At 50.5% G+C, this 12,367-nt stretch overlaps 1 protein-coding gene across 5 annotated transcripts in view; it reads left to right on the top strand.

The window, feature by feature from the left end:
• The first annotated feature begins 5,786 nt into the window (after positions 1 to 5,786).
• Positions 5,787 to 12,367, top strand: part of ARFGAP3 (ADP ribosylation factor GTPase activating protein 3) — a 69,609-nt gene continuing 63,028 nt past the window's right edge. For 3 of the 5 annotated variants that reach the window (XR_010411295.1, XM_064590522.1, XM_064590523.1), the window contains exons 1-2: positions 5,788 to 5,951; positions 11,424 to 11,542. Coding sequence is in view for 3 of the 5 variants with exons in the window: in XM_064590522.1 (XP_064446592.1) it covers positions 5,883 to 5,951; positions 11,424 to 11,542 (188 nt within the window). In the remaining 2 variants the exon portion in view is untranslated. Of the gene's footprint in view, positions 5,952 to 11,423; positions 11,543 to 12,367 lie in introns of all 5 variants that reach the window. The other 2 variants (XR_010411296.1, XM_064590521.1) reach the window with 1 other exon arrangement.

Raw genomic sequence — 12,367 nt, forward strand, 5'->3', positions numbered from 1 at the left:
TTCTGCTTCACATAATTAATTTGAAATTCATCCATGGGGTTTCACGCATCCGTGGTTGGTTCCTTCTTACTGTAGGTAGTCTTCGTGGAATGCATTCACCACGTTTGCTAATCCAGTTGAAGGATTATTTGGGTTGTTTCCAGCTTTTGAGGATTACAAACGCATTTGTTATGAACATTCAGGTACAGGTTTTTGTATAAACATAAGTTTTCATTTCCTTTTGCAATTATTTTTGCTAATATTTTAATATTGCAAGCATTATAGCAATGAGCAATTTTTACACCCAATCCTCTATCCCATTAAAGGAAGTAATGGTATCAGCTTAATTTTTTAACAAATCAATCAATAACATCAACTCAGTAACAAGCAAATATCATTATTTAAATATTTTACCTTTTAAAATGGGGCATTTGTGAATTTCCAAGTGTGCACGGCCTGAGCAGTATTGGGGTTTGTGGAAATCAGGTAATGCTGCTCATGATTCCATGCGTTCATTTTCAAATGAACCCGATCTGTACAGAAATGGCCGAAGAGCATTCGCATGTTTTCTCTTCAGCCCTAACTGAAGTTCACTGGTGTCCTTCGGGGACAAGGGGCAAGATCTGTGCCTATTCCCACTTTGTGATTCATCGTATTACTGTCCAGGCAAGTCTAGTTTTTCCTTAGAGTGGCATCTAGCTTCCGGCAAGTTCCTATTTCACTGAATAAACTAAATAAACTAAACGCTGTTTCACTTGGCCAAGGCGCACCAGTGTGTCTTCATAAAAGATAAATAGCGAGCACAATACACAGCAATGTGGACCTGCCTCAAGGCTGGTTCCTTGTGTATTGTTATTCTTTTTTTTTTTTTAGGATTTTATTTATTCATTTGAGACAGAGATACAGAGAGAGAGAGAGAGAGAGAGAAAGCATGAGCAGGGAGAGAGGCAGAGGGAGAGGGAGAAGCAGACTCCACACTGAGCAGGGAGCCCGATGTGGGGCTCGATCCCAGGACCCTGGGATCATGACCTGAGCCGAAGGCAGACGCTTAACCATCTGAGCCACCCAGGCGCCCCTGTATTCTGTTATTCTTAAATCTGTAGCAATGAATTTTTGCTTGTCTTCTTTTGAGGGTGAGAGGATCTCTTACTCTCTTTTGGATTTGGGATCGTTGGACTTTGCTTCTGCTCCTCCCTTGGCAGGAATGCATCTTTTCCCAAACCCTGAGGGAGAGTTAATTTGCTGCTTTTGTTTTCCAGAAGGGATGTGGGTGGGGTTTTGTGCCCCTCCCCCAAGAGTTGGAGACCGGACTCCCCAAGGGGTTTCTCTCAAGTCTCTGCCTCCAGCTTTCTTATGAAGAAAAATTTCTGGTGGGGGTTCATGGAAAAGAGCTTGTGAATGAATGTAAACTCTTTGTATCTGAGGCCTCAAGCTATTTCAAACTGACGTGCCAGCCCACACTTGGCCTTTACGAATTCATTACAATTTTGACTGATTTCCTCTTACCCACTTGGATGGCGTCACCTTTCTCCTATGCTTTACCAAAGGTGAAGGAGCTCTTGTGTTCCATCTACCTTTGGGGACGCTCGTTTTGATGGAGCAGAAGGCTAGCTGAGGACAAAGCAGAAGCTGACACCCCGCAACCCGCCCCCCCCCCCCCGATGTTATGTGACATTCTTCAGGCACTCCTGGCTGCCCTAAAGGGAAAACAAACGGTTAACTGATAGAGATCACAGTCTTGCAGGACAGGAGTCTCCCTCAGTTTACAAAGTCCTAGTGATTTACAAGGAAGAAGCTTTCTCATCAATAGCCTAACTTCCAGGAGACCCATAACTCAGTTTCCTGAAGCCCTAACATCACCCTCCCCTCCATAAAATTAAGGGAGGCTGAGGCGGAAGGAAATGTAAATAAAATTGGATTTCTTTTGAACCTGAAGCCCATTGACAGGTACGTGTGATAGGAGGAACGTAACATTCCTCCAGGAAACCTCCAGTTGTCTTCCTGTTAGTGCCCCATTAGAGGGGGAAATAGCCTTGGCTTGACAATAACCAGGCCTCCAGTATCCTGAGAGTCTTTAGCATATGACAGTCCTTCTGGACACCCCCTTTGTCCTCACCTCCCCAACTCCTGAGTATATAATCAGCCACTCCTCAAGACCACAGGGCAGCAGCTCTTTCTGCCCACGGGTCCTGTCCCCGTGCTTTAATAAAACCACCTTTTTGCACCAGAGACATCTTAAGAATTCTCTCTTGGTCGTCGGCTCCGGACCTCACTTATATTCTAAAACTTCATCAGTTTCTCTTCGGAATTCAGTTTACTTGGGTAATTTGCAACCTTAGCCATTTGACAGGCTTAAGAAAAGCTATGATTTTGTAGATGATCCAGTCTGTTCTCATCATGTGGGGAGTGACACTCTTTTGTAGCTTTCTACATTCTAAGCCTACTCCACACATCTTTCTTTAATGCACACTATGTGCCAGGCGTGTTCTAGGTGCTGGGGACAGAGGTAGACAAGACAGACCTGATCTCAGTACATTTATATTCAGCTGAAGGGAGGAAATACATAGTATTACATACTGTATTAGGTGGTAATAAGTTCTACAAAGAACACTTAAGCAGATGAGAGATGAGCCAGTGATGTGCATACACAAACAGTATTTTTCCTCCCATAGACTCTGTACTTCATTGCACTTTTTTCCTGCTCCTTGTGATGTTGTTTTGGAATGTTGGTGGGGACCGGAGCCGACGGCCAAGAAAGAACTCTTGAGACATCTTTGGTGCAAAAAGATGATTTTATTAAAGCACCGGGGCAGGACCCATGGGCAGAAAGAGCTCCTGCACCAGGGTTGTGAGGGGTGGCTGATTATATACTTGGGAGTTGGGGGACGTCAGGAAAAGGGAGGTAGCCAAAAGGACTTTGCTATACTAAAGAAGATTTACATGATAACGGAGGCCTGGCGATTGCTGAGTTAAGGTTGCTTTTCCTTCCAGTAAGGCATTAACCTGAAGACAGTTGGGAGCTTCCTGGAGGAATGTTACACTCTTCCTATTACAAGTCCTTGTCAATAGGCTGCAAGTCTTAAAGAAACTTAACTTTGTTTATATTTCCTTCTGCCTCTGTTTCCCACATCACTCATGGACGGTGAGGTTAGGGCTCCAGGAAATTGAGTTATGGGTCTCTGGAAGTTAGGCTATTGATAAGAATGCTTTTTCCCTGTCTATCACTAAGACGTTGGTAAGCAGATGGAAACTCCAGTCCTGCAGGACTGTGAGCTTTATCAGTTAACCATTTGTTTTCTTCCCTTCTCTTAGTTTTGGGGCAGCTAGGAGTGCCTGAGGAATGCCACACGTATCTCACGGTGGGGGGGTGGGGGTTGGAAGGGGTTGTGGGGTGTCAGCTTGTGTTTTGTCCTCAGCTTGCCTTCTGCTCATCACGTGGAGCAGGGAGCCCGATGCGGAGCTCCATCCCGGGACCCCGAGATCATGACCTGAGCCGAAGGCAGATTTCAGCTCCAAATAGTCATCATCATTCCCATCAGAAAGGATATGACTGTTCCTCATAAAAATGCCCGGTGTTCTGTGGAGGGCCAAACTAGTATCAAGATGGGGAAACTGAAAGGACCCCAGGAGAAAAACTGCCTTTTTCCTCGTTTTCCTGCTTCGGCTCTTGCTAGGATGTGCACCCCCGCCTTATACATGCCTTAATATAAGTCCTCTTTGTAATGGTCAAGGAGTTAATGATTTCTTTTTTTTTTTTTTAAAGATTTTATTTATTTATTTGAGAGCGAGAATGAGAGAGAGCGAGCACATGGGGGGGGAGGGTCAAAGGGAGAAGCAGACTCCCTGCCGAGCAGGGAGCCCGATGCAGGACTCGATCCAGGGACTCCAGGATCATGACCTGAGCTGAAGGCAGTCGCTTAACCAACTGAGCCACCCAGGCGCCCAGGAGTTAATGATTTCTTTGGAGTCTTCCGGCACCATAGATAACATCATCCAAGGAGTGACTGGGAGGGGTCATCATGTAGGCTTTCCAAGACCCGACTCCAGATACCTTGATGCCAAGATCCCTGTCTCCAGGGCATAAGTGACTTATGGAGAACCCCGGAGCCCTTGTCCTTGTTTTGATTGACGGGTTCTGGGCTAAGACAGGTACACCAGACCATGATCCTCAATAAAAACCCCAACCCCAAGCAAGGAACTCTCTTTCCTTTCTGAGTCTCCCAGACACTGTCTGCTGTGCTTTATCACTTACGCTATTTAATAAACTTTGCTCTTACTTCCTCTCAGTTCACATTTGATCTCCGTCCTGCACAAAACCATGGACCCTCTTGGCTGGTCCCACGGGACTCCCTCTGGGTCCTTGGACAGGCCAGCCTGCATCACTATGACAGGACACAGACTACAAGGGTATATACTTTGACTTAAGAACTTTCAGTCGCAGCTATCTGCAAAAGTAACTTAATTTTTCTGTTAGGCAATACATTTCCCTTCCTTGGAAAAGTTCCAACCCTGGGTTTATCTGAGTCCACCTCCTTGCAAACTTCCAACTTCCCCCAGGGCATCTAACCAGACAGGTTGAAAGAGCATTCCTAGCTTCTTCTTCTTTTTTTTTTTTTAATATTTTATTTATTTATTTGACAGAGTCACAGCAAGAGTGGGAACACAAGCAGGGGGAGTGGGACAGGGAGAAGCAGGCTTCCCGTGGAGCAGGGAGCCCGATGTGGGGCTCGATCCCAGGACCCCGAGATCATGACCTGAGCCGAAGGCAGACGCTTAACAACCGAGCCACCCAGGCGCCCCCAAAGGGCATTCCTAGCTTCTAAAAGCAGAAAAGCACCGTCAAAGGCTTTTCCGGGGCTCCCCCGGGGAAGCTGCTCTCCCCCCGTTGCTCAGCACGGATTCTTTCTCTCTAGCCCCATTGTACAGATGAGCAAGCCCGGTTTTGGAGAAGAGAAATGACTCGACCAAGGTCCCCGAGCTAGAAAGGAGCGGGCTCAATCAGCCTTGGAGCCAAGGTAAACCTGTTTTCCTTGCATTGCGCCACCGAACCTCAGGAGACATTTTTCCAGCGGCTCCACAGCCACGACAGTAAAGGAGGCACCTTTCTCCACGAGTTCGAGCCCTTCTGTAACGTCAGCCACAGGGCGGGTCGCAGCCCGGGGCGCGGGGAAAAGTCCCGCGGCTTTTCTGGTCTGTGTTCACCAGTTGGGACTAAGCCTCAAGAGAACTGCTCTCTCTCTGAGCTGATACCCAAACAGGTGCTTTAAGAAAAGCAATTTTCGGGCGATGAAAGCTTCCCACCCAGGGCTCGGCTTTAGCTTAATGCAAAAAACCACAAAAAACAGAAAACGCAGGGGTGGGCACTAGCGAAAAGCGGGCGGCCGGAGGTGGCGGGTAGGTCCTTCCCCTCACGTTTCCTACTCTGCCACCTGGGGGGACTGGTTCTGTGCCCTCACGAGGACGGGGTGACAAGGCCTCGGCCAAGCAAGCAGTCCGTCGGTCGAAGTGGCGACCGACCAGCCCAAGTGGTGGCGGGTCCCACGGCCGAGCGCGCGGGAGGCAAGCCTACCCGACCGCAGCCTCAGTCCTCCGCATACCCGACCGAACCACGGGACCCGCGGGGAGAAGCTGCGCGGGGCTTCTGCGCACGCGCGGGCAGCGCAGGGGCGGGGCTCGAGCGGGCGGAGCCAGCGTGCAGCTGAGCGAGGGCCGCGAGAAGAGAGCGGCGCGCGAGCTCCGGTTTGGGGCGGGGCCGGGGCGGGGCCGGGCCGGGCGGGGCGGGGCCTGGCCGTCACGCGCAGCCCCGCCCCCTCGGCCGCAGTCTCTCTCCGGGAGGCGGCAACCGCTCCTGTTCGGCGCTTCCCGGTTGGCCGGGCCGGCTGCCCCTCGTTTCTCTGGTGACCATGGGGGACCCCAGCAAGCAGGACATCCTGACCATCTTCAAGCGCCTCCGCTCGGTGCCCACCAACAAGGTAACGGCCTTCGGGCGTGTTCAGCCTTGCCGGGCGTCCGTGCCGAGCCCCGCGGGCGGCCCCCGCTGCGGCAGTGGCCGCGGCCGCGGGAGGAGGAGCCGGCCGGGCCTGTGACACGTCGCACTTGCGGCCGCGGCGCCTGGGCCTCGTCTGGGTCTGGGCCGCGCGCCGCCCCCAGCCTCAGCAAGGAGGAGGGGAGGGGGCGCACACCGGGGTCCTGGGCGGGGCGGGCACCTGGGGGCCCCGGGGGCGGGAGGCGACAGCCTCTGGGCGCCCCGGGGGCCGGGGGCACACACCTGGGGTTCCTGACACCGGGCGGGGGAGCGCACACGGCGGCTGCTTTTGGGGGTGGCGGAGTGGACCCCGTGAGCTCTGAGAGAGCTGGAGGCGAGCTCGGGGACCCCCCCGCCGAGAGAGGGCTGGGGTGCACCCACAGGGGCGCCTGTGAGCGGGGCTGACACTGCAGGCCGCCTGTGACCCAGCTGGGAGGCACGCACCGGCCCCGAGACTCCAGCTGGCAGCGCTGGGCGCTTGGGAGAGCTCGACTGGCCCCCTCCACACCCTGGAGCTGACCTCTGAGGTTCCCCTGGGGTGCCTGTTGGAGCCTGGTTGGTCCCCTGTGCCCTTTGATGGCAGCCTCAGTTTCCCTGTCTGATAAAGCGACTAAGTGGTCTCTGCAGTGGCTTCCAGCTCATTCCTCTTGCTAAGAAGGCCCACCACGGACCCTTTCTCTGTCTTCCCTTTGGGTCTCTTTTGGAGGTTGGGGTTTTCCTTTTTTTTTTTTTTTTTTGTCTCCAGAGGTGGTTCTCCTCTGTGACTTTTACAACTTTCGCGACTGGCTGGGGATGTTGTGATGACACATCGGGCTAAAGTGACACCCTCCACGGAGGATCACAGGTCAGGCTGGAACCTGGAGAGTGCAAAGGGCTGTCAGTGTGTCAGCGTGGACTCTCCCTTCCCCTCTTGTGACAGGAGTTTGTCTGGTCCCCACTGTCACCTCCAAAGTGAACAGCTGTTAATGATCATGGTCATGAGTCATGATGTCATGGCATAGAAAGATCCTGAGTTTTATAAAATTAGATGTCTTTAAGTCTTGGTGGAAGGGAGCCCATATTTTTACAGGTTGTAAGAGGAGTGAGAAAGGAAAGAGTTTATTGGAGGTGATACCTGATGAGTGTAGGAAAGTCAGGAGGAGAAAGGCTTCAGGAATTGTCTAATGCTAATTTCTTTGCTGTTTTCTTGATTTTCACTTTAGATTAACCTGTTTATAGGGTGTGGTTGCTGTATAGGTAGACAAGATTAGGATCTGCAGTTAGCAGTGTAGAAGTACATTTTTTGTCTGCTTTATCTCAAAACCAATGTGTGTTCTCTTTGAATTCATCAAAGGAAAGTTGCCCTCTTTTAAATAAGAAGTCATCGTCTTCATGACACTTTTGAGGGACTCGTGTGGGCTTGCTGGTGACTGTGTTACCTTGCGCAGTTTACTTGACCACTTTGTGCCTTCTTTCCTCCTCTGGAAATGGAGGCTTGAGCAGGATCTAACTCGGAGTGTTATTGGGAGGATTAAATGAGAAAATCCAAGAGAAGCACTTAGAGCCGTACCTGCACGTGCTAGTCGTCCAATAGCGTCAGCCATTTTTTTGTTAACGATCTTTATGACGAACAACACCCCCATGGAAAATTTTATACTCTGTAATAGGATTAATAAAAGCATGGGGCGAAAATGCTTTTCCAGTAATGTTCCACAGTCTTGTGCTACATTTCTTGATTAAGAATTTTCATTTGATTGTTAGTAAGAAACCATTACCTAAGTAGAGATGAATCTAGTTTTAATAATATGGAAGAGTTTGGGGGAACTCTTGGGGAACAGGAAGCATTTTTCAGAAGGGGCTATAAAAAAGAGCTGTAAGATACACAGGGAAGGTACTTCAAGAGGAACACCTGTGTTTACATTTAGACTATGTTATCTGGTTTCTTCATCTCATGGGTGATGAATATGTACTCTGGATCAAGGTTTTAACCCAGAAGGGTCAGTGTTCTAGTTTGAGAATCCTTCCTTGTCTCTACATGTTCCTCAGTTTTATTGCTTGATTGTTTGAGTTACTCTGTCAACAAGAATCGGTTGAGCAGCTGTAGTGAGCTGGGCGCTCAGAGCAGTGGGGCACTCTGATGGAGAGGGAGACCTCGGGGAGCTGCGAGTCTAGTGGGCGGAAGACAGATAACGGCCAACCCGGCCAGCCAAGCCATGTGAGAGAGAGGCAGTGTGGTGAGAGGTGAAGAGTGAGCTCTGGGGCATACCGCCTGGGGTCGAGTCCCCAAGATACCACTCCTCAGTGGTGATGCTTAACTTCCTAAGTCTTTAGTTTTCTCTAAAATGGGGGTGAGAGGGACGCCTGGGTGGCTCAGTCAGTTGAGCGTCTGCCTTCCGCTCAGGTCGTGATCCCAGGGTCCTGGGATCGAGCCCTGCATCGGGCTCCTTGCTCAGCGGGGAGCCTGCTTTTTCCCTTAGACTGCCGCTCCCCCTGCTAGTGCTCGCTCGCTCACTCTCTGACAAATAAATAAATAAGATCTTAAAAAAATTGTTTAAATAATAAAATGGGGATGAGAACTGCACTACATAATTTGCAGAGAATACAAAATGTGTGAGATGAAAATGCGGGGCCCTTGTTTAAAAAGTGTTGAGAATGTCAAGATGAGACAGCAGAGCATTAAGCAGCCATGGGCTTTTCTAAGTGTGGGGCCCCGGGCAGCCACACAGTTCCCACACACGCCCAGCAGCTGGCCTCGATGGGGACAATAAGAATACCTCCTTACGGGGATGTTAGGATGGTTCCGTTGGTCAGTAGCGAGGCCTGACAGGGAATAAACACTCAACATTAGCTGTTGTTTCTCTAGTACTTACTCTCATCATTAGGCAAAGCAAACTGTTAAGCAGCGGCATTTCCTTTTCTTTTTCTTTTTTTCTGGCAGGGCCGGGGCAGAGGGAGAGGGAGAGAGAATCTTAAGCAGCGTGGAGCCCCACGTGGGGCTTGATCTCAGGACCCTGAGACCATGACCTGAGCCAAAATCAACAGTCAGGCGCTCAACTGACTGAGCCACCCAGGTGCCCAAGGCATTTATTTTTCATCACCATAGGAAGTGATATTCTGCTTAGAAAACCATGTCTCAGCTTCGGTTTGGGGTTGCATATCAAAACCAAGTGCAGTCCCCACACTTAAAGCACAGTCTCCTGCTCCAGCATTCGTGAGAGCCAGGCGTGTATTTCCTATTGCCTCCTGAACTCAGGCCCCACAGTTGCCGATCTCCAGCACCCCTGCGAACTGTCCCACTCCCTGTACTTGGTGTACTGAGTGCTTGCTTGTGCCGGGCTCAGTGCTCAGCTCCGGCGCGCGGGAGAGGGCCCCTGGCCTCGCTCGTGGAGCTACATTCTGGCAATTGCTCATCTTAGCTGGTGGGTCAGGAGGGTGCTGAGGCCAGCATGTTTAGAAGGCTCTCTGCTCTCTGCTCAGCCTTGCCGCCAGACCACCTCAGGAGGGATGCTCAGGTCTTGCCTGTTCTGGGCTGTGCACCATCTCTGTTGTCACCCCTCCCCACAGGGCCGTTCCCTACACGGCCTTTTGCCACTAACTGCAATTTAAGATTCAGTTCCTGAGATTTCAGTTTGCCTCTTGGACCCTGTCTTTTTTGGGGGGGCAGGGGGGAACCTTTTGTATCCTGTCCTTGCTTCCAGCTTTCAACTTACAACTAATTGTCTTGCCTGCTAGACTGTGGGCTCCATACATGGGCTCCATGCGGGCTGACCCTTCCTGAACCACTTTTATGCATGCCAGATACTTACTTGGTAGTAAGTGCACAACTATTAGTTGAGAGAGTGGGGGGTTACAGATGGCCTCTTGCCGAGGAGGCAACCCAGCACATGGGCAGGGTTGGTCACACTGTCTGGTGTCCCATGGAAGGGGATTCCTTACTCTACGTGCATAGGGCATCTTCATTTCTGATGTCCTGGTGTCCTTCTCTCCCACTGCTCAGTGAGCACATGGCCTGGCAGGGGGTGGGGACTCGGCAAGTGTTTGTGGAGTCTGGGAGACCAGATAGTTCTGACTACCTCAGTGCCTGCCATAGCGTCTGGTGTACAGCAGGCAATCCAGAAACACTGAATGGAATTGGATGGAAGTGAATGGACCGGCACCTTCCCTGTCAGGTGTCTCTCCAACCCCACTGTCCATGCATACTTAATGTGAGCCTGCCACACTGAGGGGCTTTGGACAGTCTGCTCATGTTTTCACTTTGGTGTTGCCTTCAGAAGGCCAGAAGCCAGATCTTTCTCGATGACTAGAGTTGGAACAGCCTTCACATAGGAGGCTCCGTCTATAAAGTGTATCTAAAATATGGGGCTCTTTTTCTGGAAAAAAATGAAGTGTTCTCTTATTAGTGGAATTTTCTGACTTTAATTATAAATAGTAATTTCCATGACAAACTCTGTGTATCTTAAAGTCATTTTATGCTCCTGTTGCCAGATGCTATCAGATGAAGAACGTTTGGCTTCAGTCAGTGTTGAGGGAGGAAGGCCCTGGGTCTCACGAGGTTGCCGTCCTGCTGTCGGCTGGGGCTGCCCTCTCTGAAGCCTGGGGCCCCCGCTCCCAAGCTCGCTCACGTGGAGCTTAGCCGGCCTCCACCCCTCACTTGGCTGTTGGACCCGTGGCCTCGGTTCCTCTCCGCTTGAGGCTCTCTACTGGGCTGCTCACGAGTCCTCCAGCCATGGCGGCTAGCTTCCCCCAGAGCCGGTGATCCAAGGGGGAGAGAGAGCAAGAGACAGAAAGGACGCCACAGCGTCTTTTGTAACCTAATCTCAGAAATGACCTACTGGCACTTCGGTCTCATTATTGGTCACAGACCACCCCGCGCAAGCGAGGGCGGCTCCCACACCTGCTGTCGCGTCTGGCTGGGGGCAGAAGGAGTACATGTGAGGGCTGCCACCGGCTAGAGGGCCGCAAGGCCTTGAGTGTTCCCAGCAGGGGGACATCCTGGCTAGTGTGTGAGGGCCTGGTAGGAGCCCTGTTGATGCTTAATGAATATAATATAGTTACGCATAATAGGATAATAAAAGAAATGAAAGTTAAGGTTTAAAAAAATCTAGGTGAGTTTTTTTTAAAAGATTTTATTTGAGAGAGAGAAAGAGAGCATGAGCGGGGCGGGGCGGGCGCAGAGGGAGAGGGACAAGCAGACTCCCCACGGAGCAGGGAGCCCGACGCGGGGCTTGATTCCAGGACCCTGAGATCATGACCTGAACCAAAGTCAGACGCTTACCCAACTGAGCCACCTGGGTGCCCCTAGGTGAGCGATTTCATAATAACCAGTTTAAAAGTGTAAAGGTGAAGTCACTTTCAAGCTAAACTCTATATTGTATCCTGTGAGATGCCCCTTTTGGCTAATATGAATTAATTAATAACTGAATTTTGAAATTTCTTCCAGGTGTGTTTTGATTGTGGTGCCAAGAATCCTAGCTGGGCAAGTGTAACCTATGGGGTGTTTCTTTGCATCGACTGCTCAGGGTCACACCGGTCACTCGGCGTTCACTTGAGTTTTATTCGGTAAGTGTGTCTTCTCTTACCGTGGGTGGGAGTGATCCTGTTGTTTCACAGGTCTTTTTCCCCTTTATCCTTCATGTTTGCTTTGACGTCAAGTAGAATGAGAGGCTGGCTATGAGTTATAGAGATTTAAATCTTTATAATTAGATGAACAGGGAAAATGAATTATTTTCTCTTCAGTTACTGTTCTGTAGAGCTCGGTGTCAGGGACCTGAGGCTGCGGTGCTGACAATGGAGTCTAGAATGGAGGATTTGAAACATTCTTCTTCTCCCTTTATCACCTTCTAATAACCGGCAGCTCAGAGGAATCTTACTGTGACACACTCGTGATAGAAGGGGATCGGGGTGCTGTGGGTCCATCACACGCCCCATCAGGAGGAGAGCTGATGTAAAGGGCGAGAAGCCCTCATTATAGCATGGGTATACATCCAGCACAGTCCTGCAGCCCTGGCTCCCAGGGTCACTATCTCACAAAGCCTGAGTGGGTGATTTTTGTATGAATTTTGGTGGCAATTTCAAATGCTTGTAGAAAGAAAGTCTTTCTTTTTTTATCTGCAGACGTGGGCTGCATTGGCTCCTTCTGGCAAGTATGTATCTTCTACTCAAAACAGTCTGGTAGCAGCCTTGATGGGTCTTTGGTGTGTACCCCCTTGAACACAGCCCTACAGTCCAGTGGGGGGGCCAAAGTGCCCTTGTGTGAAGTAAAATAAATGGAAATAATAAAAGGATCCCTAGGAAGGCTCAGGACTTAGAAGCTGAGCAAGGCCTGCACTTCAGCCCCCATGGGCCTTGGCCAGACCACATTCTGCAGGGCACCCCTGAGCAGCC

Source organism: Mirounga angustirostris, unplaced genomic scaffold (genome assembly GCF_029215605.1).
Source record: "Mirounga angustirostris isolate CCGP_5_RB_7025 unplaced genomic scaffold, mMirAng1.0.hap1 SCAF_5, whole genome shotgun sequence".
NCBI classification, from domain to species: Eukaryota; Metazoa; Chordata; class Mammalia; order Carnivora; family Phocidae; genus Mirounga; species Mirounga angustirostris.